This window comes from Frieseomelitta varia, unplaced genomic scaffold, assembly GCF_011392965.1.
Source record: "Frieseomelitta varia isolate USP_RPSP 00005682 unplaced genomic scaffold, Fvar_1.2 scaffold_131, whole genome shotgun sequence".
NCBI lineage: Eukaryota > Metazoa > Arthropoda > Insecta > Hymenoptera > Apidae > Frieseomelitta > Frieseomelitta varia.
Window position 1 is genome coordinate 631682 of NW_025108984.1, and position 25164 is coordinate 656845.

The 25164-nt window shown below is 28.9% G+C and overlaps 5 protein-coding genes and 1 long non-coding RNA gene across 22 annotated transcripts; 2 read left to right on the forward strand and 4 right to left on the reverse strand.

Annotated features, from left to right (window-relative positions):
• Nucleotides 1-36: 36 nt before the first annotated feature.
• LOC122529372 (H(+)/Cl(-) exchange transporter 5) lies at nt 37-5436 on the reverse strand. 5 transcript variants are annotated; one of them, XM_043655458.1, is made up of 12 exons: nt 5187-5436; nt 4972-5027; nt 3424-3530; nt 3128-3323; nt 2692-3041; nt 2456-2617; nt 2101-2388; nt 1857-2039; nt 1558-1772; nt 896-1456; nt 418-795; nt 37-322 (listed from the first exon to the last, which is right to left on the reverse strand). In XM_043655458.1, exons 3-12 carry the CDS (start codon nt 3517-3519, stop codon nt 232-234), a joined length of 2520 nt encoding a protein of 839 aa, XP_043511393.1. In that variant the 5' UTR covers nt 3520-3530; nt 4972-5027; nt 5187-5436; the 3' UTR covers nt 37-231. The 5 variants fall into 5 exon arrangements, with proteins under 5 accessions (XP_043511393.1, XP_043511410.1, XP_043511403.1 ...); XM_043655475.1 differs by lacking the exon at nt 4972-5027 and having other exon boundaries at nt 2692-3035; nt 3143-3323; nt 5187-5435; XM_043655468.1 differs by lacking the exon at nt 4972-5027 and having other exon boundaries at nt 3143-3323; nt 5187-5435.
• Nucleotides 5437-5947: 511 nt separating this feature from the next.
• On the reverse strand, nt 5948-10459 carry LOC122529285. 4 transcript variants are annotated; one of them, XM_043655261.1, is made up of 17 exons: nt 10082-10456; nt 9934-9981; nt 9604-9875; nt 9400-9537; nt 8974-9313; nt 8857-8901; nt 8648-8773; nt 8404-8565; nt 8105-8194; nt 7831-8012; nt 7640-7748; nt 7342-7563; nt 7047-7261; nt 6752-6971; nt 6473-6656; nt 6254-6356; nt 5948-6171 (listed from the first exon to the last, which is right to left on the reverse strand). In XM_043655261.1, the coding sequence occupies exons 1-17, from the start codon at nt 10092-10094 to the stop codon at nt 6061-6063; spliced, it is 2580 nt and encodes an 859-aa protein (XP_043511196.1). In that variant the 5' UTR covers nt 10095-10456; the 3' UTR covers nt 5948-6060. The 4 variants fall into 4 exon arrangements, with proteins under 4 accessions (XP_043511196.1, XP_043511185.1, XP_043511215.1 ...); XM_043655250.1 differs by having other exon boundaries at nt 8105-8233; nt 10082-10454; XM_043655280.1 differs by lacking the exon at nt 6254-6356 and having other exon boundaries at nt 8105-8233; nt 10082-10459.
• LOC122529318 lies at nt 8036-8784 on the forward strand. The gene is made up of 3 exons (XR_006306783.1): nt 8036-8166; nt 8413-8614; nt 8710-8784. It is a non-coding gene; the product is annotated as an uncharacterized LOC122529318 (long non-coding RNA).
• A 56-nt stretch (nt 10460-10515) lies between the features above and the next one.
• On the reverse strand, nt 10516-14288 carry LOC122529299. Of its 4 annotated transcripts, XM_043655299.1 has the most exons (9): nt 13935-14288; nt 13707-13864; nt 13043-13306; nt 12850-12983; nt 12327-12771; nt 12081-12243; nt 11854-11983; nt 11199-11791; nt 10516-11124 (listed from the first exon to the last, which is right to left on the reverse strand). In XM_043655299.1, the coding sequence occupies exons 1-9, from the start codon at nt 14022-14024 to the stop codon at nt 11020-11022; spliced, it is 2082 nt and encodes a 693-aa protein (XP_043511234.1). In that variant the 5' UTR covers nt 14025-14288; the 3' UTR covers nt 10516-11019. The 4 variants fall into 4 exon arrangements, with proteins under 4 accessions (XP_043511234.1, XP_043511226.1, XP_043511248.1 ...); XM_043655291.1 differs by having other exon boundaries at nt 12327-12983; nt 13935-14287; XM_043655313.1 differs by lacking the exon at nt 13043-13306 and having other exon boundaries at nt 12327-12983; nt 13935-14287.
• A 728-nt stretch (nt 14289-15016) lies between these two features.
• LOC122529221 (serine-rich adhesin for platelets-like) lies at nt 15017-21707 on the forward strand. 2 transcript variants are annotated; one of them, XM_043655106.1, is made up of 6 exons: nt 15017-15544; nt 15752-15873; nt 16005-16157; nt 16235-16593; nt 16672-19227; nt 19634-19937. In XM_043655106.1, exons 2-6 carry the CDS (start codon nt 15753-15755, stop codon nt 19790-19792), a joined length of 3348 nt encoding a protein of 1115 aa, XP_043511041.1. In that variant the 5' UTR covers nt 15017-15544; nt 15752; the 3' UTR covers nt 19793-19937. The 2 variants fall into 2 exon arrangements, with proteins under 2 accessions (XP_043511041.1, XP_043511032.1); XM_043655097.1 differs by having other exon boundaries at nt 15020-15544; nt 16672-21707.
• Nucleotides 21708-21916: 209 nt separating this feature from the next.
• Nucleotides 21917-23900, reverse strand: LOC122529228 (COMM domain-containing protein 3-like). 6 transcript variants are annotated; one of them, XM_043655155.1, is made up of 5 exons: nt 23398-23541; nt 22863-22905; nt 22557-22698; nt 22207-22478; nt 21917-22124 (listed from the first exon to the last, which is right to left on the reverse strand). In XM_043655155.1, exons 3-5 carry the CDS (start codon nt 22687-22689, stop codon nt 21954-21956), a joined length of 576 nt encoding a protein of 191 aa, XP_043511090.1. In that variant the 5' UTR covers nt 22690-22698; nt 22863-22905; nt 23398-23541; the 3' UTR covers nt 21917-21953. The 6 variants fall into 6 exon arrangements, with proteins under 6 accessions (XP_043511090.1, XP_043511064.1, XP_043511056.1 ...); XM_043655129.1 differs by having other exon boundaries at nt 22863-22992; nt 23398-23540; XM_043655121.1 differs by lacking the exons at nt 22863-22905; nt 23398-23541 and adding an exon at nt 23809-23900.
• Nucleotides 23901-25164: the final 1264 nt, after the last annotated feature.

Here is a 25164-nt window from a genome sequence, read left to right on the forward strand (position 1 = left end):
TGAGACTTGCTCAAATAAAATATATAAAAGCTCGCGTAGTGCAGTGAGTTAAAACTGTTTTACCTATTTATTTCTTCATTTTCAATCACTTAATAATTAAAACAAATTTCTCGTAACGGTTATATGAAAATATCAAAAACCATACTGTTGGTATACTTTAGCCAATCGTTTGGTTGATACCATGCATTATAAAACACTGTGTCTCTCATATATATATTTTTTATATAAATTTTAATTAAACAATACAGAATTAGGATCTTCGTTGTCAAGTTGCTTCACATGTCTCAATACATCCTTCTTTGTAATAACCCCGAGTAGTCGACTACAAAAATGAACGTTAAAAGTTAATATAATCGTATTAATTGAAAACATTACAAATAAATAATAATAAACTAATAAAATAACAAAAATAATTACCCATTATGCGTAACTAGGGTTTGTCTTAATCCCAACTTTCTGAACATATCAACAACAGTTTCCATAGGTGTTTGGTCAGTAATTGTTATTGGAGCCATATCGAGAATTTTTTTCAATTTAAGTGGCGGAGGAGAATGACTTTGAATGTTGTTTCCATTTGTAAATAGAACTAATGATTGTCCAGTAATTTCTTCAGTCATACGTTTAGCATTTGCAATTGCAAGATTTAGATCTCTTCGTAAAACGAAACCAACGAGATATTGCGATTCTTTTGAAACTATGACTGGAAAACCATTGTGCTCTGTTTCTTTTAGTAAATTTTCAACATCCTCGACTGTCATTGAATCTTGAGTAAGAACATGAAGGGCCTCATTACGTCTGAAAATAAGAGTTAAATTTATTAATTATAAAGAAAAATTCATTATAAAGAGAATTTTAACAATCATAACAATAATGATGATGATGATGATGCAATTACTTTGGTTGCATGACGTCAGCTGCAAGAGTAGTATGTTGAAATTCGTCTTTGCTATCAAGAAATGGATATCCGTTCAAACCGATGTGTGCATCATAAATGCCTTGTTTTCCAAGAGCATCGCCAACCCATTTACTTGCCATAGCAGCTGCCATTAATGGTACAATGTATCGTACACCTCCAGTTAATTCAAACATTATTACAACGAGGGAAACAGTCATTCTAGTAACACCACCGAGAACCGCTGCGGCACCAACCATTGCATACAGTCCAGGAGTTATGCAATCAACACCAGTTGAACATGCTTCGCTAAATATCCAAATATGTGGATAATTATATGCAAGTTGCTCCATCCCAATTCCAACGATACGGCCCATTATCGCTCCCAAACAAAGTGATGGAATAAATAATCCGCAAGGTACTTTCATGCCGAACGTAAATATCGTCATAACGAGTTTTAGAATTAATGCTAGAACGAGAAGCCATATCGCTTTGTAGACTCCGGGGCCAGCTGCTGCAACTTCAATTGCTGATTTTACAGCAGTGAAGTTTCTATTGTAGTCACTATATGAACAAAAAGAAAAAAAAAAGAAATGTTCGCTATATAACTTTTGATATATATTTAATATGAACTTTCAAAAATAAAAGAAAACATTTTTACAAACCATAAAATGTCTGCATTTGATACGCCACATTGTCTAAACAGCAAATAAATAAGTTGACTTGTACTCATTCGTGTATATGGATTTGGATATCCAATAACAGCGGTTGCAACTGTTACGATCAAAACTTCAGTAACTGGATATTGGCCTAATTTTGAAGTTTTACGATAACGACACCAAAATAAATTTGCTTTGATAAACAAAGTAGCAATCACACCCTATTAAAAGAAAGAGAAGACAAAGGGCAGAATTTAAAGCAATATTCTTAATTATAGTAAAAGCTTACAGAAAAATAAACTTACACCAATTATTCCAAGCATGACGAAGGGTATCAGCTCAAAAAATATCCAAGGTTTATTATATTCAACGTAGAAAAGCACCGAATGCTCATTGCCAAATGGATTTATAGATCGTAAAATAAAAGCAGCTATCAAGGCACAGAAAAACGATCTCCATAAGGTTTTTAGAGGAAAGTAATAGCTCACCTGAAAAATTTTATTGAATATATATATATTCAATCATTGAACATAACAATCATTCTCCTACCTCTTCAAGACTGAAAAGAACGCCTCCAATTGGAGCGCCGAAAGCAACTGAAACTCCTGCAGCAGCTGCTGCTGACAAAATTTCTCTTTTCTTTGCTTCGTTTCTGCCATATTTCGGAAAAAGATAAGAAAATATATTTCCTATGCAACAAGCTATGTGAACCATCGGTCCTTCCTTGCCTAAATTCAAACCCGCTGAGACCGATAGAATCAAACCTACTGATTTAATTATCAATGTCCACTTTCCTAAATATCCACGAATAATAAATCCACTTAGGATGGTCTTTATCTAAAAAATTATTCTTAAATGTAATTTAAAATAACTTCTTCGCATTTTCTGCTTTTTATATATGTACCTCAGGAATTCCAGAACCACAAGCATACGGAGCAAACATTCTTACTAATGAGGCGGAAAGTGAAGCAAATAAAAGAGCCCAAGCGATGTAAAACATATACGAGATCATGTAAGGACCTGCACCGTCTTTTGATTGACTAAATACTTCTGGCCACGTCCACCACTAAAAAAAGATCACAAGTGCAAATTAACACGTTATAAAATAAAAGAAAAAAATAATAATAATAAAGTAAATACCTGAGAGCAGTTACCACCGTCAAATGTTGTTTCATTATAACTCCAACAGCATTGTTCTTTATTTAACCAAAATGCTTGCGGGCATATGCCAAATTTTAAATCAGTCATCCAGGAAGCCCCTATGTCTATAATACCTGCTGCAACTCCTGTAAAGAGACCAACTAATAAAACGCAAAGCCATCCGGACCAAGCATCGTGGGCTCCCTTGATTAAACCCCAAATAGAATCATGCTTTTTCTTCACGATGTATCGATGACGCATTCTATCTCGGGCGATATCCCGTTGCCAATCAATCGTATGAAAGTCATCATACTGTCCGATACCAGGAATGTCATCAGAATCAACTGAAACTAAAATAGTAGAGAAATACAAAATAACGTTATGTTTCATATTTACAAATTGTGCATTAACAAATCACTACTCATTAATCACTCACTATGTTCATACTCACTATGTGAGGAAGCATCATCGATACGGATGTGTTCTGAAAGAACGGTGTTCTGTCCATGATGAGAACTTATATTATTAACTTCCAGCATGTCGTCGTCACTACTTAAATTACTATCACGTGGAGTATTTCGATTTCTTGATTGAGCATCATCTACGAAGTATACATCATCCGAGTTTTCTACCTATAATTAATCAAGTTTTTGTTCTTTAAATTTTTGCTATCATTATCATTCTTATTATTTGTTCTTCTTTTTATCAAATTTCTCCATTTTTTAATTTTACCTTTGTATCAACTGACTGGTACGTGGTTAACGTATGCTGATTTTGTGGAATTGTATTGTTCGATAATGTTGTACCTTTTAGTGGGAATTTCTCCATGGCATTGCAACCTGTAAATGAAAATTGAATACATATATTTACATGTATTACATGATATGTTTGAAAATAAGAAATAAACTAATGACAGTTAAACTTTTTTTACGTAAAAAATACTATTCTTATTAATTCTCATTGACAAATATTAAAATTGGTAATAGCAATTGATACACTAGACAAATATTATAGTACAATTGCAACTTTACTCAACATAGCATTATCGTTTCTGACTGTGAACTAAGATTAGAGATATTATCTTATAAGAGATTATCGTATATTCATGCTGTACATTATGTTGGATTATACTGATGAATAATTCATAAAATGTCTATCTTAAAAATTAAAATAATTATACATACTACACATATATATTATACTTTATATTATTTTTTTATACTATTGCATAATATTCAATTTTTTAATTTTTTTGCATTTATTTTAATTGTTTATGCATTTATTAATAATTATTTAGTATTTATAAATTATTTATTTAAAAAAGAAGACAGTTTTATGAGATAATGATAATTTATGTTATTATATTCTCTAGAAGAATAACAAAATAAATTATTTTCTTTGATCAAACATCCACTATTATATTAAAAAAATTAATACAATATTACTTTGAAATAAATATTACAATTTTATGACATACAATTCTTATATATTTTAAAACTATTTTTTATAATATTGAACATACTCTTTATATAATAAAATTTTATTTTATTTTATTAAAAGATAAAATATTTTGTTTTATAATATAAAAATAAAGTTGACAGTCATACGTATTTCTGATCTATATGTAAAACACAAAATTATATATAATATTTATAAAAAGCATTATACTGAACACTCAAGAAATGTGTAACCATAATATTGAGAACACTGAAAATGTTTTCACAAAACATTACAAAATAATTTATTAAAAATATCTAAAAGGAAAGAAAAATAATTTAAAATTTTTAACAAGAAAATAATATAAACAAAATTGTATGTACAATATTGATTATACTTAGTATATATTTATATTTATCATTTGTAAAATATATATACAAGTTTAGACAAATTTTCCTTGTTATTTTGTATAAAGTTTATTTTGAATATTCTCTTTGCTTATTAATCTTATAAATCTATACATGCACAAAAGATAATTTACTCAATATTTACTAAAAATTTCATTTAACTCATACAAATGCATGATGTACATAACAATACATGTAACATATTATAATTATTGATAAATAAAATAAATATTATTTGAAAAACTGAGTCAAATAAATACTTGAAAATGTTGGAGTGATTAATGTACACTGACAAGTAACAATGAAGAATGTTCATTGATACATTGTTATATCATTGAATACAACGAACCAACTTCTAGCTTTTAAATTTATAAACTAAGAAGACACGACGAGAATTAGAGATATGTGAGAAATTATAATGTGAAAATTGGATTACTTCAAACAAATTGAAGATGAGGTTATCAACATCCATGTAACGTGCAGGGAAAAGTTCTGAAAAAAGGTTGAAACGAATAGATTTTTAAACAAATTGTTAAAGACAAAATAAATTGGGCATTTGTTACAAGACAGTGTCTACTTTGCTCAACAAGGTTAGAATTAACACCATTACTCTCAACAGATCAAATTGTCGAGTTACTCAATCGTACCTACCATTTTTTCAGGTAGAATGCTTCTCAGCTTTCTATTCATGAATTTCCAATCTCTTTTTGTCGTTTCAACACTGAATCATGATATTTATCTCGTTCGAAGTGGGATTTTCCCCCAAAACTACGAATATCTCTTTTTTTTTTAAATCGTAGGTAAACTACCAGGATTAGACTAAAAGTAAAGACTTGTCAAAGCATTTTCTTTCTCTCTTACTCGTTTAGTCCGCTTTCTTACTCTTTGCCTTTAATTAAATATGTCATTACGCGCCATCTTGCCGATCTACATCGAACGAGTGATTTTACCTATCGTATTTTAAAATTTATTCAAATTTAAAAAATAAATTTAAAAAAAAGAAAAATTAGTTTTATTAGTGAAAAAAATTAAATAGTAACTAATCACGTTTATAATAAAAATCACTCATAAAAATTAAAATTTTTGAGTGTTTATCGATAACTTAATAGAAGTATTAAAAAAATTGTATGTAATGATTTACGATAATTTATAATTCAATACTATTTCGAAATCAAATATTCTAAACAAAATTAAATTAATTTTGCAATATATTTTTTATTGGTTTTTAAATTAAATAAATCCTAACATATTTAACATCAGCGAATCAATTCTTGGAGAAATTAACTATATTTACTAAGTATAGTGTACAATAAGTATACAATAATTACTAAGTAGGCTTTACAACCAAAAATGGTGAAATTGTAATTACAAAATACATCTGGTCATGAAAGATGGGTTTCAAGGTCAAATGGAGAGAAAAGATTTATTTCCTTTATTGTCTTTTTTTAATCAATATATTAATAAAAAGTTGAAGGATAAAATAGATATATTTCATCAATCTTTCAATGTCGCATCGATAGTAGTCTTAGATTCCAGTTTCTGTACCTCTGAATTCTTCTCTCGCTGTGGTATTTGCAGAGCCTTGATATTTAATTGGGTAGGCTAATTGATTCCCTTTATTCCAAGTATAAAGTTCCTAACATATGTAAAGAAAACATTAACAATAAACATTATTCACTTTCAGTATATTTTATTTGTTTAAACTTCAAAGCATTTACTTTTGTCTTATGGTTGTAGCTGACTGCTGTGGTTTTATGATAAGGATTCGTGAATGATAAATGAACAGGTATTGTAATATTTTTATAAAGATCGAAAGCCAACCTGTAAGTGTATATTAATATATGATTATGAAATAAAGTATGTTATAAAATATATAACTCTTTTTCTTAAGTTTAGAATGTTTTCATTATTCTTTTTCTTCTTTTCTACAATCTTACCTTATTTTCATTGTTTCTTCTGTAACGCTATGAACAGCATAAAGCACTCCTCCAGCAATAAACATTTCTCCAAATTTGTGATTATCTATACTAATATTCCATGCATGCTGAATATTCATATTGGTTGCATCCATCTTTATTACTACTGTATTATTTGATGGTAATCCATATATTACCCATAATCCTGTTGTAAAAATAGTATACATCTTATCTACTTTTTATCTCATTTTTATTGGAAGAAACATTTTTTATCTTTTAAATGAATTACAATATACTTACCATTTTCATCAACATTGAAATCAACGTAATTAAAATTATGATTCGGTGTATATAGATAATTCTTTGTGTTCACTAATAATCCTGGAAGATGTAATTCACATCGCGGAAACTCTTTGTTGCATACTTGGTCAGAAATAGACTGGAGATTGAATCGAAAAATTGAAGATCGATTTATGGGATTATAAAAGAAAGATTTGTTATACACTACGTGTCCATTTCCCTAAAAATAAGTTTAACGTAAATAAAAATAAGTTTAGATAGTGATACATAATGTTTTAAAAATCTTACGTCATACCTGAAACGGATATGGTAATTTAATGGGATATGAACTCGCATTTTTAAAATGATCCTTTGACTTATATTCAAATATGAAAGAAGTTTCATTTTTCCGGGTTACCCAAAGTTTCTCCGGATCACCATCAGATTTAGATGCATCATGCATCCAGCTTCCATAATGATCATCCATAGTGCCCTTTAAAACTGGTTTTCCTACTGCTTCTATTATACCATCTAGCAGAATTAAATAAAACTAGTATATAGTTAATTTATCAAGCTATATTTGGAGACAGGAGAACTAAATCTATTTCTACCTGCTAATCTTAGTGGAAGTCCAGTAAAATTGACATTTTTGAGTGGCTGAATATTTAAATATTCAGCGACGTCTGTAAAAGTACATCTTAATACAGGACAAGCAGCACAAGTTTCATGTGGTGCACAAAGTTCATCTAAATCAACATGTTGTGGTGCTGGCTTTCCATATGTGACATGCTGATGTTTTCCTATTTTTGACTTTTCCATGCTTTTTACATCATCTAAAATATTTCAATGTCAATTAGAACTGATTATTTGAAAAATATAAAAGCTAAAAATGGATAATAAATATATTACCATCAACTATAAATGAACCTTTAATGGTATCAATATCATTTTTAACAACACAGTGATAGGTACCATGCTCTGTTGATGTTACCTTCATAATCTTCAAACGCATTTTAAGCTAAAATATATAAAGACAAATATTCAAATATATATATATATATTCAAATATGTACGAACATGTTGCATAAACTATTTCTTACTTTATACGCATCTCTTCTGTCATAAACTTCGAATCTATATTTATCGGATATTTTGAGCCGACGATCTTCACGCTCCCAATAAACAATTGGTTCTGGAAATGCTTCGACCTCACATTCTAAAACTGCAGAACTTTGACTACGTACGCGAATCATTTGATTACGTATTCGAATGAAAGGAGAAACTAAAAAACAATTTTTTCTTGATAAAATAAATAAACGAATAAATTTACAAACATATACATAAATGTATATGTTCATATATCAGAATATTTACATTTAACTTCGAGTTTAACTCTTTTCAATGCACGAGGTGGAACTCCATTATCAGCTACACAGGTATATTCTCCCATATGTTCTCTGTTAACTACACTGATATTAAATGTATGACCAATTACAGAAGTCACTGTTGAATAAATTGAATAAATATGTAAATATAATACAAAGAAACAATTGTTAAATATTTATTATTATTAATTATTATATACTTAGATAAAGGAACCTTTATTAAAATTTAATTATTATTAAGTATAATAAAAGTTCATAATTATATTATGGATTGTAATTTTACATTACCATGCCAAGATCCTATAGGAATGACAGCACCGTCACTTCTAAACCACTGAACAGTAGGTTGAGGCTTGCCACTTGCTGCACATTTTAATCGCAAATTAGTTCCCTCATCAACAGAAATTACGCCAGTTGAAGAATTTAATGTTGAAGATAATATCTGATCATCTAAAAAATTGTTTAAAGAGTGTCTTGTTTGAGCAAGTAAATTTTCAAAGTATAATTGTTTAAAAATAAGAAAAATGCTTACCTAAAATAGAAGGAGGAATTAATAAGTCATTTATATTATAATCATTCATGTTCACCTTCCAGGCTGTTATCCCTGGTCTGCCATCTTGTCCTGGTGAGCCTGGTCTACCAGGAGGACCCATTTCTCCTAAAGTTGTTCACATCATCAACGTATCTCTGTTTCATCCACGTGCAATTAGAATGAGCGAATTTGAAATAAGGTTAAGTTACCACGTGGTCCAATTGGTCCTTGAGGTCCCATTTGACCTGGTCTTCCTAAAGATATCGTGACAACTTTAGAATTAAGCGAATTAATAATGAAGGGTTTCTAAATTAAACAATGTATACCATCTGTTCCATTACGTCCAGGCCGACCAGGAGATCCATTTAGTCCTGGTTTACCATTTATACCAGGTAGTCCATCTGTACCACTACGTCCAGGAATTCCATCAAGACCAGGTTCTCCTGGTATACCGTCTCTTCCATCAAAACCAGATGGCCCTATATCACCTTTTGGACCACGAGGACCAGGAGGACCGGTCAAACCAGGTGGTCCTTTTGGACCAGTCATTCCTCGTAATCCAGGAAGACCTGGTTCTCCAGGAGCTCCTGGACTTCCTGGTGCTCCTGGCAATCCTGGTGGACAATATTTCATTGACGAACGACAGAAATTTTCAATTGCGTCAAGCTAAAATGTACAATACCTATGATTAAAATTTTATATATTCTTATATATTATTATTTCTCATTATTAATAAAAAACAAATATGTAACCTGCACACGAGTATCTGCATTTAACCATACCCAATCGTGTTCCACAGGAGTAATTGGAGAAGATGCCAAACCTGATTTTACTAGGGGTGACAAAGTTACTTTTTTGGATTCTTTTAATATATCTTTCTCTTGCCAAATCTGAAATATAACAGAGAATATAAATATAAGACAATATTTTTTATATTACATTTTAATAATACATACTCTAGATTGATCTGAAACTTTATTATCTTCTGTCACAGGCAACGCACTACTGCGTTTTCTCCTTATCAATTTTTCAGTTTCTAAAAACTCTTGGTTTTGCATAATAAGAATATCTGTTTCCACACGTGCCACATAAGTATAAAGATAGATAGATGTTAAAAATTGTATCAAGAATTGAATCAGAATAAGAAACAAAAGGCTCCATGGTTGTAATATCCATTGGGTGGATTTTATAGATGCTTTCTTTTCCATGATTATGTGTATCGAAAATCCTTAAAAATTATTTATTTATCGTTTTCGTTAACAAAAAGGATATTACGTTTAACTTACCAAAGAAAACTTTACCAAAATCGTATGCTTCTAAAGAGAGTTGTATCCCTAATACATGAAACAAATTAGAAAGAAGGGGAGAACAAGCAGATTTGAATTGGCTGATTGGTTACTATCAAGTAATTTAATAGAGTATCAAATCTCTTACATGCAACTTTCATTCATTCGAGAACTTTGAGCTAATAAAATAACACTTCAAAGAAACCAACTGATTTATTTATATGTAAATAACATTTTGTCAGATATTAAATATAAATAATTCTTCGGATACTTTATAGATATGTAACAATAAATATATTTTGCATCAATAAACTATTTATTATTATCATTATTATGTAATAAATGGATAAAAGATTTATGTAAAAAAATAGAACTCATCTTTGAACCACTTCAGTGTAAACTAATGCACCTAAAAACTTGTCACCATAGCCGGTAAGCAATGACATTTCGACAAATTACGCATGCGCGATTACTTTTTTTTTTCTTTTTATTAAAAGAATTTCCAAATGATTTCGATTTTATATTACATACGGCGGTAAATTTAAAGAGATTAGATTTTTAAATAAATACGAGCAGTACGTGTTATTTTCTTAAAAATTTAACACTTTGAGCAATTACATAATCGATGTCTGCATGAAAAAATTGCTTCTATATTAAATGAAAAATATAGAGTTGTCAATAATACCAATTTGTATAAACACAAATATAATATAACAAAGACTCCATAAAAAGTTCACCGCTCGCATTTTATTTTCAACAATACGATGTATCACCGGTTTTCCTGTCATAGAATCATACTGTTCTCACATTAATAAGACGACACTAATTGCAATGACAAAACTTTTCTATTTTCTATTTGCTATAATAGAAATCTTATTAATAGATTAATAAATTTTTATTAACAGATTAATATATTAATATATTAATAAGATATCTTCTTGTTAAAATAAGACTGAATTTTTCTTCCTCACTTGTTATACATTTTAGTGTATATAGTATTTTATAGTAATACAAAGTTTACTAATTACATACTTTACACTGTACTCAACTCTCAAAGTTTTATGGACTTTTTACTAATATTAATTATTATTCTTTCAATTTTGCACATGAATCTTTTTCATTATCAAGCAAAGTTATTTCTATAATGTCGTCACTATTTCCTGCCTTTATTTCCACATTGTAAGTATTTGCCTGCAAAGACAGAAAACTCATCACAATTTATCAATTCAATAAATAAATAAGCTGTAATAAAAATAGAAAAATACCAATTGCAATGAAGCCAAAAAGTATCTAGCTACTTCACAAGCAGGCTTGTCTTGAACGACGTTATTAAAATTCATTTTTTTTTGTTCTAAAGCTTGTAATGCTTTTATTATACGACATGAATAATCATGAATTCGAAATGGAGGTCTAGCTTCAGCCTCTAATAATTTCGGTTGTAAGGAGGTATGCCACTTTCCTACAATTTGATCCAATTCTGTGGTGATATTGGATTCTTCAAAAATTTCTTTCATTTTGTCCTCAATTAACGTTTGATAATCCGGCAAAGAATAGGATAAATTAATTTCCGAAGTTGAAGATTCACACCAATTGTTATATGAGTTAGGGGACGTCACAAACGTATCAAGTGAATTTTGACAATTAGTTGATTGTAATGGAACATCAATAGGTGAAGAACTTCTTATACAATTTGTTATATCCTCAATATTATTTTCAATTGAATCATTTTGATTTTGACATATACGAAAACCTAATAAATCTAAAGCAATATTTGTTACAGCTTCATATTGAGAATTATTTTCTCTTTCTATACCATTTAAACATTCATCAAAATTTTTCATAAAATCTTCTATTTCATCTGTTAAAAGAATTATATTTTAAAATGTATTAATAATTTCAATTTGTTTCGAAATGGCTTACCTTTTTGCAAATGTCTGAACTTCTGTTTTGTGTGTAAAGTGTCTTTCTTTGCAAATAATTCAGTTTCATGTAAAACGAATTTCGCTAAACATTTTGGTTTGCAGAATTTCGATGTGAATTTACGTTTTTTCTAAAAAGAAATAGATAAACAGATAAATGTCCAGATATCTCAAAAATTATTAAAATCTCTAAATTTTAAACTATTAAAAATTATTATTTGTACATACAGAATCAAATTTTCTTTCCGAAAACGAAATGTAATCTGGAAGTTTTAAGATAGATGAATTATTTGAAAAAACATGCTTTATTCCTTGAACAAGTGGCATTGGTTTCCACTCAAATTCATTTATGTCATCTACAGAACATATTGACACTCTCGTTGTTTGATTCCTAATAAAAGTATTAATGTTTTCACTGATTTAATATCATGAATTATAAAATTAAATGAATTAGAATAGTTTTCTAAGAGGTACCCTCTTTTCTGCATGCTAGGTAATCCTTTTTTCCACTTTATATTACAAGATTCATTTAACTGAAAAATTTGATTCTCTTCAGAGATACAATCTATTTGCTTATTATCTTTTATTTTATTGCTTACTCTAAGTTCTACTATAGTTTTATCGTTATTTCGATTACTCTCTTTTATTTGGTTTGCTTGCAGTGAATTTCTATTTTGATATCCATTTTTGATTTCATTCATGTCTTTGGAATTCTGAATCAAGCAATTTTGATCACTAACATTTTGCACCTTAGTTTGCTGAGTACATTCTTCCTCTAATTCATTTCTTTCAGCTTGTTTAAAAGTGCTATTATTAGTAAATAGATCTTCATGATTATTATTTGTCATATTTTCTTCCTCTACACTATGTAATTCATTTGCTGATGAATCATTTTCCGTTGTTGAAAAATTTTGTTCGTCTTCAAATTCATCATGAAGCGCAATAGACTCATTATCATTTGGTGGCGTAATCGAATTATATCCTGAAGTCCCTGTACCTGGGGTTTTTGGTTCTGAATATGATGATAATGAGTTTCTTCCTTCTTGAACAGAAGAGTTAAGTGTACGAGTAAAATCATATGGTATTAATTCATCTATCAACATCCCACTCGTATTTATGGCTTGATTGCACCTTAAAATTAAGAAATTAGAATTACCATATACAGATTAAAATAGACTAAAAAAAATTACCGAAAATCATATTTCTTTCCTATAATTTCTCCTAGAATATCGTATACTTGAATAGGATTGCATAATTGGACTAGACTATTTTCCAATTGCGTAAATCGACGACTTAATAATTTAACTTTTTTCTGTGTTTGAAATTGATGCTTTTTGTCAATATGCTTTCCAATATCTTTCTCCAAGTCAATCAGTACAAAACTTTCCAAATCAATGTAACTTTTCCTGAAAATCTTCTTTTGTTTGCATATAGACTTCTTTATTTCTTCTTCCCTAATGGAAAAATGAAAAAATTATTATCTATATCGCGTGGGATATAAATCGTGAGTTGTTTCTGAGAAACATGCATTTAAAAATCAGTTGAATTCCTATATACAAATCCTTCATACATCGTACATCATACTAACACAATATAAACAACAAATAAAGCCTGACATTGTATTTCATACAAAAATAGTTCACAGTAATATAGTGCTAGACCATTAATTAAATATACAGGAACCTAATTAATTTTTAAACACATTTTTCCCAAACACAAAGTTCTTGATGAAATTTAGCCATTCTAAATTTCTATTTTATTTCATCAAATTCTTCTGATTTTTATTGTACCATAACCTACGGCTCATCTGATACTTTTCAGTGAAATAAATAGTTATTTAAAATAAATAGTTACTCGCAGCAGGAAAATGCTTGTTTCAAAACTTCTGTTTCATTAAGTAGACGATCTATCCTTCGTACATATACATTGGTTGAATTTTGAAGAACCAACGCTGCTTCTCCAAAATTTATGTTACAAGGTTCTTCCAACAGAGCATAATATTCTTCTAAAATCTAAAACAATACAATGATATGAAGCTCATATTTGATTATAATAGATTTAACATTTAATGTGACAACGTACTTGAGATAATGGAAATTTCCAATCAGCTAAATCTTTTGCTGGTTTCATAAGCTGTATGCTAATGTCCTGTATTGTAACCATTTCATACATTTAAGATGTTTAAATGATATTACAACGATACTGACAATTTGTTGATATTTCAATAGCAGAGCTGTGTTCCTCTGTCTTCGAGCAAACAAATTAATCGTTCGCGTAAAATGAAATGAGGTGATGAAATTTTAGCATTTTTGAAAAAATAGCAAGCGTGTTTTCTTAATAACAACGCTGACTACTGTGTTAAAGATTTACTATGTTATGTCACAAACAAGGTATATGACCTTACATACATTCATGGTTATGTTACACACTTAGCCATTTATTATGAATTATACAAAGACAGTTGAATTACATATTTATTTGCTTCCATTTTCTAAACATTTTCATATATAAAAGCGTCTGTGAAATAAGGAATAAAAATAATTAAAGTGAAAAATTATAATATAATATTAATTTAATACTGTAGTATTATAATAATTACTATACTTTATTATAATATAATACTATAATATAATAGTAATATTTTAAGTAACTGCAAAACAATTAATTATTGTAAAGTGAAACAAAATCGAAATTGTCTTATTTAATAATTTATTTGATATATTTAAATTATTAATTAAATTACTTTATTAAAATTAAATCTTAAAATTATTTCAAAGTTTAATTTTAAGATTTGATTTAAAATTTAAATCAAATCTTAATTCTTTGATATGAACTAAAACCATTACATTTAATAACTAAACTAAGAATTAACAAAATATGCAAAATATCCTTCATTTGAGATAAATATAAAATATACAACAGTCACAGATATGATACAAGTTCAGGTTTTAGTTTTTATATTTTGATGAAAATACATAACAAATGCATAAAAAATACAAAATTGCATAGTAAACAAACACAAACACAAATACGTGATTTAAACGGTTTCGTTCATTCAGTAATGTTAAGAGTAAATATTAATTTCGATGGGAATCACTTTTGTTGAATTTGAATAGACCGCGTTGACGGCGCCATCTTCGAATCATACGAAGTACTTAATCGTATCGATAAGTGGTATCGTCAATCTGTTACAGCATTGGTTGCAGTTACGACAGTCTATAGTACCCTATGTCTTTCAAAATACTTTTCAGTAAATATGATGCTTTCCGTAGTTTTCTAATTGTCGTTCTCTTTTCTTCACTATTTTCGCGGAACGTAAAATACAGCCGAGGAGAAAACCTTAAAAGAAACTTATGTTTTTGGAAATGTCATTGGCACGATTGTTTATCCACCATTTTGTTTTGCTGTCGTCCTCAAGAGTTTTTCCTGGTACCGTGGCCTATTTTGCAATAAACTAGATCGACTCGGATTTCGAAAAATCGTGGGATCAGAGAGCGCTCGGCGTTTTGAAAGAGATTTGTCTTTCGACGGATTTTCGAGTCAGTTTTTTCTTTCTCTTTTTTTTTTCGACGAATATTCTCATTATGAGGGTTCATGAAATTTCACCTCGAGTTCCGACCCAACTTTCCTGACTTCTTTAATCAAATGGCGATTGCTAAATAAAACGAGTTAGTTCTCGCTTTATTTACCACGTAAGTTAAACAGTTTAATTACAATCTACTTAATGGTAGGATAAGGATTTCCAAACTACTTTCAGTGTGTATATTTTCAACGTGCAAATTGCCTTGAATTAGCTGAAAAGAATGTTTCACATCGCTTAACGTTACTAATTACAATTTGTGTATTCTCTGCTGATTGACGGTTAAGTATACGTGAGTAATTCAATGTTCTTGCTATAGGATGTCAGGCCAGAGTGGAGGATATCGCCTAAGGTTGTCCAAACTCAACGATCAGCTGACGTGCAAATTATGCGGTGGATATTTCATTGACGCCACTACTATCATAGAGTGTTTGCATTCGTGTATGTCTATTCTTCTGTTACTTCCTTAATCCTTTTTGTTTGTGGTGAATAGATGCGACTTCATCATTGCAAAAGGGTTAAGCGATGATTCAAGCATATTGATGTAAGCGGTGATTAACGTCGCACTACAGTTTGCAGGAGCTGTATCGTCAAATATCTGGAAAACAATAAGTATTGTCCAATATGTGAGGTACAAGTGCACAAAAGTAAGCCACTACTCAACATTCGTCCAGACCACACTTTACAGGATATTGTGTACAAATTGGTGCCTGGATGTTATCAAAGTAAGTTCTACAGTTAATTGAAAAAAAAGGAAAAGAAAAAATATATATAACGATTCATTTTAATATTTATATGTCAGATGAAATGCGGTGTAGGAGAGAATTTTATTTAAAACATCCTGAAGCATGTACTCAGGCAACATCTCCAGAGGCAAGGGGAGAACCAATTGAATCACATATATATTCTCCAGATGAGTCTCTTAGTTTATCATTAGAATACTTTAGTCCATCCAAGGATGTCAAAGCAATAGCTGTAAAACCTTTGTTGAGGCGGTACCTTCGTTGTCCGGCTGCAGTAACCATTTTCCATTTACAAAAGCTCATACGAGCTAAGTATGGCTTAACTGATGCACATAGGGTGGATGTAATGTATAAAGAGGAACCACTGTGTAGTAGTTATACATTAATGGATGTTATGTATATTTATCATTGGAGACGAGTAAGTACAAACAGTTTGTTATTTGAAATGTTCGGAATGCTATCCGGCTCTATAAATATTCTATCATATTTATTTCAGAAAGTGCCATTGCATTTAAGTTACAGAATATTTGAATCCTCTCCGAAACGAATAAAACTTTCAGAAGATAACGTCAATTATAAAACATTTTTACTTCATGCTGGCATAGATGCTATAGAATCAAAAGAAGAAAAATCGATGACTAGAGAATGGAAAGAGGTACAACTAAAAATTTCTGAAACTGGCATTATGAGCATTACAGATATAACGGACCAACAATTTAAGAAAAATACGAAAATCGAAGAATCTATTACTAGTGTTGAAACAATAAATACGTCAATAATTGAAGAAAATGGTAACAAAAATGACATATCTGAAGTCAGTGAAAAAAATAAACAATCTTCAGATAAACAAGACATAAGCGAATTTGATACTTCTTCCAAATTAAACGAAGTGGATGACCAAAATAATACAAATCAAACAGAAACTATAAAGACATCGACAAAAGAAATAGAAAGTACGATAAATTCTAAACACGAAGAGGAATCGAAAAATCGATTGGATAATAATAATATTGAAGATAAAATTTTACAGAAAAGTGTTCAATCACAAGAAATAACACAATATGCGAATGAATATGAAATTAGAAATAATAACATTGAAAATAAAGATCAAAAGGAGTCATTAAAAAATAATAATATTATTACGGAAAAATTGGAGAACTCTAAACAAAATTCAAGAAATGAGACAAAACTTGTAAATACAGGGTCAAAAATTAATGCTTTAAGTGTAAAATTGCAATTTCAACCGAAAGCTGGTCAAATTAGCAATAGTAATACTTCCTCAAAAAAGATTACTAAAGATAGGAAAATTACACCACAATCTAAAAAAGTAGACGTAAAAATTACCGAAAGTTTAAAATCTACGGAATTAAAAAATTCTCTTGACTCTTCAAAAACACAAGTAATAACAAATAATTGCGGGACTACGTTAAATAAATCATTAGTCCCATATTCTACAAAAGTCATATCACAGAAGCCGGAATTACAAGATACCATAGAACCTATTTTATCAACGTACCCAAGTACTTCGGTTAATTCTGAGATAAAAGAAACGGAGATTAAAGTAAAAAGTGTGCAATCAATTGATCAGAAAGAATATTCTGTTCAAGGCGAAAGTACTTCAGAGAAAAAATCATATGTGTTAGAACAGATTCCAGCAGAACCTTGTCAAAGAATAAATGAACAAACACACACATTTTCTCAAAAGTCAAATAATCAAATCGAATCGAATGATAATCTGGCGTCATTAAATCTTTCGACATCACCGTCTATATCTGCTGAGAATGGAAATAATTCAATTTCTACATCAACAATAAGTCAGTCTACGTCTACATTTCCCTATACAGTTCAAGATCTAGTAAATAGTACAATGTTAAAAAATTCTCTTAAAAATTTGAGTTCATCAGCAACACAAAAATTATCTATTACTGCAGTTTCTGAAAATGAAATACCTACTCCTTCAGTATCAGAAAGTTCTACAGCGTTTACTACATCTTCAGTAAATGTCTCTTCTTCTTTAAAAAATAGTTATACAAGTCCGAGTATTTCGAAAGAGCCCATTTTGAAAGCAAATTTGGAACTAACTAATACATATTCAGTGCCTCCTTGTCCTGATGCAATTCCAATTTCTTTAATGAAACCTACAATTCGAAAAAATGAATTGATCACCAAAGGTTCTAATTTGAATGAAATTTGTGCAAAAATTGGAGCTTCTGGTTCAAAAATTAATGATATTTGCGCAAAAATTGGAGAAAATTCTAAAGAAAAAAATAAGACAGAAACAAAAAATAAATCTGATATTCCAGATTTATTAAAAATTGGAAGAAAAAATAATTCGTCATCAATCACTGCTGATTCCAGCAACAAACAGCAGCAACATACAAATATTCCAAATGTACCGGTTTATTCACTTAATAGTAATGCAGTCACAACAGAAAGTAAAAATATTTATTCAAATGTAAAAGATAGTCTTAGGGCTACTTCATTAGTAAGTACTTCTCCAGTGGCTACATCTCACTCTTTACAGAAAGTACTTTCTGTTTCTAAAAAACAAAGTCAAGCAGTGGGTTATAAAACCCTTCGTGACCCTCCAAGATGCTGGAATCCTACACTTTCTAAAAACAATTATGTGGCGGTTAAAAATCAAAGTAAAGAGACACAAAATCAGTTGCATCAAACAGCACTTTTTGAAAGAAGCAAAACAATTCAATCTAAACCAGCTAAGATCTTTAAAATGAGAAACATGCCAAGATATTTGGGTAATCCTGCTTCTGGAGTGAAACCAATGTATGGCATCGGTAATGAATGCAAAGAAAAGGAACAGTCAACAATGACATCAACAACAACTACAAATACGTCTAGCAGTTCTAAAAATGGGAGTTTGAATATGATGAAGATAGATCCTAAAACTCTATCTCCAATTGTCTCAACAGTTAATTCGCCTATTGTTTCACCACCTCCGTATTCTCCTAGTGCAAGGAATTACCCAAATCCTCCATTCTCAAGAGATATTTGTAGAAGTACTGGTTCACCAATATCTCCGAAAAATTCTCCAGTAAATATGCTTTCGACGAGTCCTTTTATACCTTCTCCAACACCAAATATGAATCCTGGGCTAATTTATCCTCACTTTCCACGACCATTTCCAGATGCCACTAGATTTCCAAATCCTTTGATACGCTCGCCAATAGGAATTCCATCCCCCAGTGCCTTCCATAGTAATTTACCTCCTTCTATTAATAAATTATATCAGCGCTCTAGTTATATTCCACAAACTACTGGTTTCTCTCCAGTTTCACAACCCCCGACAGTCCAGAGAATACCACCAAGCACCTATTCTTCACCTAAGTCACCAAAAACTACCTCTCTAACAGCAATTTCTCCCGCATCTTATAACTTGGTCAAATCTGAAACGCAAGCAATTACAACATCTCTTGAGACTAATAACCTGCTTCTTCCAGAAAATACACCACAGGAAGATGTCAGTGCATTTAATTTGTCTAAGACTGGAAAATTTTGCAATACGGAGATTGTTAACATACCGATGGAAACAATCCGAAATTCTAAATCGTCTTCTCTTTCTCCTAGTACAAGTATCGGACAGAATAAAAATACATTGATTGTTAATTCAAAAACCAAGTTAGAGGCATGTTCGTTAAGTGCAGACGATCAGAATCAAAATAAAGAACGGTTAGAAAAAGAAGTGAAAAAATGTACAGAACAAAATTTATATCTTTCGAAAGGGCAGAATTCGGAAAAAAGTCGATTCAATGAGGATAGTAACAGTATAAGTACAAAGAGAGAAAAATCAACTTCGCAAATTAATGGCGATCTCCCCAACGAAAAGAAAGGTGAAACAGAAAAGATCACAGAACAACAAAACGAGCAGAATGAAACAAAAATGGTTCAAGTCTCAGAAAAACAAATTATTGAAAAACAAGAAATAGAAGAACCTAAAAATGAGAAATGTGACAAATCTGAGGAACAACAAAACAATTCTGAGATTCAAGTTAACAAAATGAAGACATAAGATCCGCACTGAATGGCTCATTCTATGTTTAGGCATATTCAGATATAAATGTTCAGATATTATCACATTTTATTTTAGACAAAAACATTTTATCATAATTCTACATATTTCAAGCTGCTAAATTTTTCAAAACAAAATCACGTTATTATCTTAATTATTACGATTTTTAAGCCGCAAAACATTAAACGTATTAAAACAATACTAAACTTTTAAAGTATCGCTATTGTCTAATTTTTATTTTGCGATTAAAAGTTGTAATAATTAAAAATACATAACACATCTCTCTCTCTCTCTTGTGGTTTAAACAACAACAACAAAAGAAATAATATAAGAAATAATTAAATATATTTAACATCAGATTTGATATAAGGACTGTATAAAGATTAATATAGAAAAAGATACCGCGTATAATTATATATCATATTTATATAACAAGTTTTTATAAAATAATTTCACACAGTCTGTTAGTTTACGTTATTTATCATATTTCTGGACAAATTCTATTACGTGTTTTTTTTTTACTCAATTAAATATCTAGCCAAAGCCTCGAGAATTAATATAATGTTCCAAATAGATTTAGCCATGAGACACCTTTTTGATTGGCTCTTTTTTCGCATACTCTCTTTTAAAAAAAAAAAAAAAAAAGAAACAACTATAGTAAAATATCCGAGGCCTTATCACAGTAATCTTATATATATGAAGTAATGTTAGGAAATTGAGAGCAAGAGATGATCGTTGTTAAATGATTTAAGAAAATGAGAAAAAGTATTACGCTATATAAGTGATTTCTCTCTTTCCAGCTTAATTAGTTGATATTATCGATGTGTCGCATCGCACCGAATTATTAAAATAGCACGCATGGATAAGAAGTCCACTATTAATTTTAATAAGCGCCGGAAAGAAAGAAAGAGTTAATGTATAGATAAATTTTTAATATTGAACGATTTTTTTCCTTTTAGATACATTTTACTTGTAAATAGTGTATAATGATTCAAAGAAATCTATATCACATATTAGATATAAAAAAAAAATATCGATTATTAATATAATTTAACACGCATATTTTTAGATGTTAAGAATGTAACGATAGTATTTTTTGTCTAATACAAAAAAGCAATTTTTAGACAGAGATGCCTGATTGTAGAGCAAAAAACAACGTATTTTTAATAAGTTATTAGTTGTGTGCGCGCGCGATTTTTTTGTATACAAGGTGTACCTGAATGAGTGAGCGAATGAAAAATGTATATGTATAATTTTTATGTAAAAAAGAAAAAAAATTTCAATGTAGTTTAAATCAAAACTGATTTAGACGAAGTTTTCTCGAGATTTGTTTTATTTATAGAAACGTTGATCGTCATTTGTTTTGAAATTTATGTACATGTTTGCGTATGTTTGTGTGCGTGCGCGCATACTTTTTGACGCGCGCGCGTTATCAGTATAGTAATAATACTACGTGAAGTAGATGATGTTCTTTTAATTATAAAAATATAGTTGATTATACTTTACACGGTTTGTTGTTTTGTATAAGATTTTACCATCACACATATACGTACAAAAACTGAGTTTATTATTAAATGATTATTATAATCATTGTTGTATAAATGTTAATATACACAAATGTCATAAGTTGCTAATAATTATAATTTATAGAAATCCATATATTGTAACAGAGATGGTTAAAAACAAAAATAATTCAGAGAAGATTTTAAAATATACATGGGTTGTGCTATATGTAGTACTTAAAGACATAGCTAAACGTTAGTAAGCTTTTCTGAGTATCTGATGGCATCTTTGAGCTTAAACACCAGTTCTTGCAATTGTTGTATCGTACATGAAAATGTTACATGATCTATTGTTTCATGTTTTTTAGTACTAAGTCGCACATGATAAAGAGGAACACTTAATGAATTACATGTGTCCAACTGAAAATCATTTTCATAAATAAGAGCGAATAAAACATTTTTAAATGAAACAAGATCGGTGTTCCTTTCACCGATCAATTACCTTAACACAATAATCTAAATGCCAGTCTATATCAATAATGTGAGATGGATTATTGCCTATTAATTCCAACTGAGATTGTATTGCTGTTTTATTGTTAATGTATACTTCAGATAATTTCGTAACCCTTTTTTCATCAATATATACAAGATTTAAAAAGTTTCTCAAGCTTTCTTCATCTAAATCATGTCGGGCTGCCTCTATAAGTAAACATACCACATCAGTAAAAACCTTTCTCGTTAAAACTGGTTTTGAATCAGATTTTTTAATAATGCCTAAAATTTCATTAGTTTTAATAATTCTATAAATTAATCTTATTTATATTTAACACTTGTATTAAAACAAATACTCACATTTTATTTCCATAGGATTTTCATGTATGTATGAAATAGCTGTTTCTAGGATTTGTAGAAAATTATCATCAGTAACAATATTTATATTTAGAATATTAGTAAGACCGTCAATAGTATCTTTTGATAATTCCATAATTATATCCTAAAATATCAAACTCACTTGATGAAATACATTAATACAATTGGACAATATATCTTTTTAATAATTTTAAATAAATAACTTCAGGATTATTTTTAATTTTTATAACTGCAGTAAACACATTTGACTAAATTTTAGAACATTAAATGAATAAAAACTATACAAACGTGTGTGAGGTTATCTTTCACAATAATGTTTTCAATCTCTAACCTTGTTATAACAATAAGTTACAATAATAACTTCAATTTATTTGATTAATAGTTCACAATTTTGTCGGTATTTCAGATTTGTTTCGCACTTTAAAATAATTGAAGAAAATATTTAAAAGGGTAGAATATCTTACAAAAAACTGTCACAAATATATTTAATTGCAATTAATTTAAGGAAATATGAAATTTAGAGATTAGATACGTAACTCAAACGTAATCTAATTGATCTAACAAAAGAGCGGCAATACTAAACAGAAAAAGCAAATTCGATTTAATGTTTATTAATAAAATATTCAAAATCCTCTTGTTTGGATTAGGTACAGTTTATATTTGGGTTAATTTGAATCGTTTTAAGAGTATAACCTCAAATTTTTGAACATTTCTTTAATTACAATCAAAAGCATTTATGATTTTCTGTGACAGTTTTTATTGATATATTTTATCTTTTTCAATTTCTTCTTTAAACCTAAAGTATGAAACAAATCTGAGATACCGATCAAATTTTTCACTATATTATCATTTATCTACTCCATTTCGTTAAACAAGAGTATTATAGTTAATTTGTACTAGAATCAAGAAACGTATGGGTTTTAGATTTCTTTATGTTACAATTACAATACAGTTGCAACTATAATGTATTTTGTTTATCATTACGCTTGAAATTTTAACAGACATTTATTTATATATAAAGAGAAAATTAAAAAAAAATTGTTTATTTCAAATAAAAATTTTTCACGACGACAATAATCAAACAAATCAATCGCTATCAAAATGGACAAATTTATATACTGTTTGAAACTAAACAAACGAATAATGAATATTTGTATTAATTCTAAATAATTAATAAATCAATAATAATTAATGATTTAAATAATTTAAAAGGTTCTAAATAACTATTAATAACCATTATATAAACACTTTCTAGGAACAGTTGAGAAAAACCGAAATGATATGATACTGAGAGTTTATGATGAGATGAATACTCAGAGTTTTGTTTCGATGAAATGAGATAAGAATGTAGTAGAGATGATATTAGTTGCACGCATTGTACATACACTATGTTATGCGTACTTATTAGACTGCGGATTTTTATGCATTTATGGAAAATTTCAAGATGCAAAAAAAAATACACGCATAAAACGTAAAAATATACAAAATATTCAAAGGAGAATAATAATTATAATATTTATAATAATTATAATATTTAATAATTATAATTATAATATTTTACATTTATAACATTAAGTTCCGTTTCTCCAATTATGTTCATAAAAATTTAAAAATGCATAAAAATCCGCAGTCTAGTACTTGTATTAATTTGAGAAATATAATACTTGTATTTTCTACTACATGTGTACATGTATACCACGTGTATACTTTGATTTTAACACACAGATATATGTATAAATGAAAAAATTATAGACAATACAAAATATTCGCAAAATTTTTTTAAAGGGAAATTAAAAAGTAAAAAACGTATAATATTCTTACAAAATTTTATGCAATGGTTATTAACGAAGTCGTAGCAGGAAAAACAGAATATTGCATATGAAATCAAAATATCATTGAAAGAAATCCTCCAATTCTATATAAAGTTTTCTACTACAATTTTATTGATGTATTCTATTTAGAAAAGTGTATGTCTAACAATATTAATTACTATTAAATATACTATTGATATTATTCATTATAAAAATATAATTGTACATACATAATAATTTTTGTATCGAAAATTAAGTAATGTATTTTTACAAGATTGGAAATGCAGTTGTTTATAAAAGTTTCGAATATTTATATCCTTATTTTTAACAAATGGGACACGTTTATTGAACAGAAATTTTCAAATGAATATTACAACAGAAGAAAATTACTTACTTTACTTAATTTATCTAAGAATATTTAAACGAAATTAGAAAACGAATTTGATAAAGTGATATGAATGTCAAAGTGAACAGAGTTATAATAACTGGGATATATAATAATTTCTAGACAATTTGTTCATATTTTAAAATTTTGTTCTGTAATATTTAGATATATGTACATATCTACATATTATATACACGTATGTTCCTAATATCCTTAGTAAAGACGAAGATTGAATTGAACTGAATCATCCTCGTCCATTTCACCATTAAGTAGATTTTTTTTATACAAAATTCTTCTATTAAAGATTCTCTTTAATTTTATATAAATTTTATTGACCGTACAATGTTTTGAGACGAATTCAAATTTAATATTTATATTAGATATTGCAATGTAT